The 1,726-nt window shown below is 35.5% G+C and overlaps 1 protein-coding gene across 8 annotated transcripts in view; it reads right to left on the minus strand.

The window, feature by feature from the left end:
* LOC119586518 (neurofibromin-like) overlaps positions 1-1,726 on the minus strand; it is a gene marked incomplete at its 5' end in the record, with an annotated part of 66,980 nt that overhangs the window by 44,383 nt on the left and 20,871 nt on the right. For all 8 annotated transcript variants that reach the window (XR_005229956.1, XM_037935267.1, XM_037935261.1 and 5 more), the window contains 5 exon segments: positions 55-194; positions 349-520; positions 683-867; positions 1,099-1,254; positions 1,542-1,615. Coding sequence is in view for 7 of the 8 variants with exons in the window: in XM_037935267.1 (XP_037791195.1) it covers positions 55-194; positions 349-520; positions 683-867; positions 1,099-1,254; positions 1,542-1,615 (727 nt within the window).

The following is a 1,726-nucleotide window of genomic DNA, read 5'->3' on the forward strand; positions in this document are numbered from 1 at the left end:
TGAAATTAAGCTGCGAAAAATAAAAATCACATGAGGTATTGAAGATGTGCTCACCTCACAATAGCTAACATCATCGGTTCGATTGATGTGACACCAAGATGCTCAGATGGATGATCGGTCTTGTTTTCCAAAACATTCTTCATAATGAATATTATGTGTTCAATGAACTGAGTGTTTAGTTCACTTACAATAACCTGAAAAGAGAAGATGAATCACGGCTTATATCTTGTAAATAATCTCACAAACTGTAATAATCAAATAGTAGAGTTATTACTTATTCTTACTAGTGTCAAGAAGTTGAAGAGAGAAATATTTCTCTCTTCTACAATAGCTGATAAAAACTCTTACCTGGCCTTGTTGGTCAAAGAACTTATCCACAATGACTTTAATTTGGTCAAAAAGAATTGGATACAACAATGGTGACATCTCATGGCCAACCAACTCCTTCACATGCTTCTGAATCTGGGTTCCAAACTTCTCATTGTTACAGACTAAGAGCTTGAGGAGGTGCCCTACAAACCTTGAATAGGAAAAAGGAAAAAGATTTTAAAAACATCATTTGGGTACTCCAATCATAACGTATCATGTATCTTTCATGAAGCTACTAAAATCAAGATGACAGCCCAAACTATAACAATCAAATTCAAATACTAGTGTAATCTCTTCAAACATATTTACTCACTGTGTGACTGGACAGTAGAGCATATCCTGGTTGGTATTGGGTAAAACTGCTGGTTTTCTTACATCACTAGTGAGGTTTGAGCTTACACCTTGCTGCCGCGAAGGGGACTTCCCTAGCAAACACACTCCACCCAAAGCACAGAGGAATCCAGTCATATTAGCCCATTCATTTACTTGGTCCTGTATCTAATATGGGAAAAAAGATATGTAATTATACCATAAATTATATAAAAATATATATACACTGTCTGATACTCCAACAGAGAGAAAATAAAAGTCTTATAATTAAAAGAACCAGAACATACATATATGTTCATATAAAATTACTCATAAATTACACTTTTCAACCATAAGAAGCTTGCTGAACATCTCTCCTGCTACAAATTACATCACAGAATTTAAAAATATATATATTACCTCAAGCTCATGTTCTGTACTCTGGTGTGAAGCTCTCCTCCTATACACAGTGCGGTGGAAGCTGTCTGATATTTGGCCCTCCTCTAGCTTTGCTTTTGGATAAGAAACCAACATCTTTGTGGAGTTTTCCCAATTAATAAAAGTGTCCTCCCAAGCCTGCAAAAGGTAGCATGTCATCACTGTCTACTATACATAACTGGTGCAATTTTTACTAAATTCAACAATCAATGTACAGAGATTAAAACACTGCTTAGTAGATCAAGATGCACAAAGCCTAATCTAAGTCTTGGACTTGGCTCTAGAAATGCAAAATATGTATGTTTTATAAAACTAGATGGAATGTATTCCCACTCACAGAAAAGAGATAAAAAGAAGAAAAAGAAGAAGAGGAATATAAAAAGAGGAAAAAAGAGGATATGGGTACACAAATACACTCTCATTACCTGCAGGCAACCAGGCGTCCACTTCTCAATCTTCCGAAGTAAACCCATGATTCGTTTTTGGAGAGCAGCCCTGCCTGTAATTCCACAATGCCCAGTTAATCATTTAGAAAATTCACCATCTCCTATAACTAACACCAATTTGATATGTACTACTATACACAAGATATACATACATTTTTCTTGGT

This window comes from Penaeus monodon, chromosome 21 (genome assembly GCF_015228065.2).
Source record: "Penaeus monodon isolate SGIC_2016 chromosome 21, NSTDA_Pmon_1, whole genome shotgun sequence".
Classification (NCBI taxonomy): domain Eukaryota; kingdom Metazoa; phylum Arthropoda; class Malacostraca; order Decapoda; family Penaeidae; genus Penaeus; species Penaeus monodon.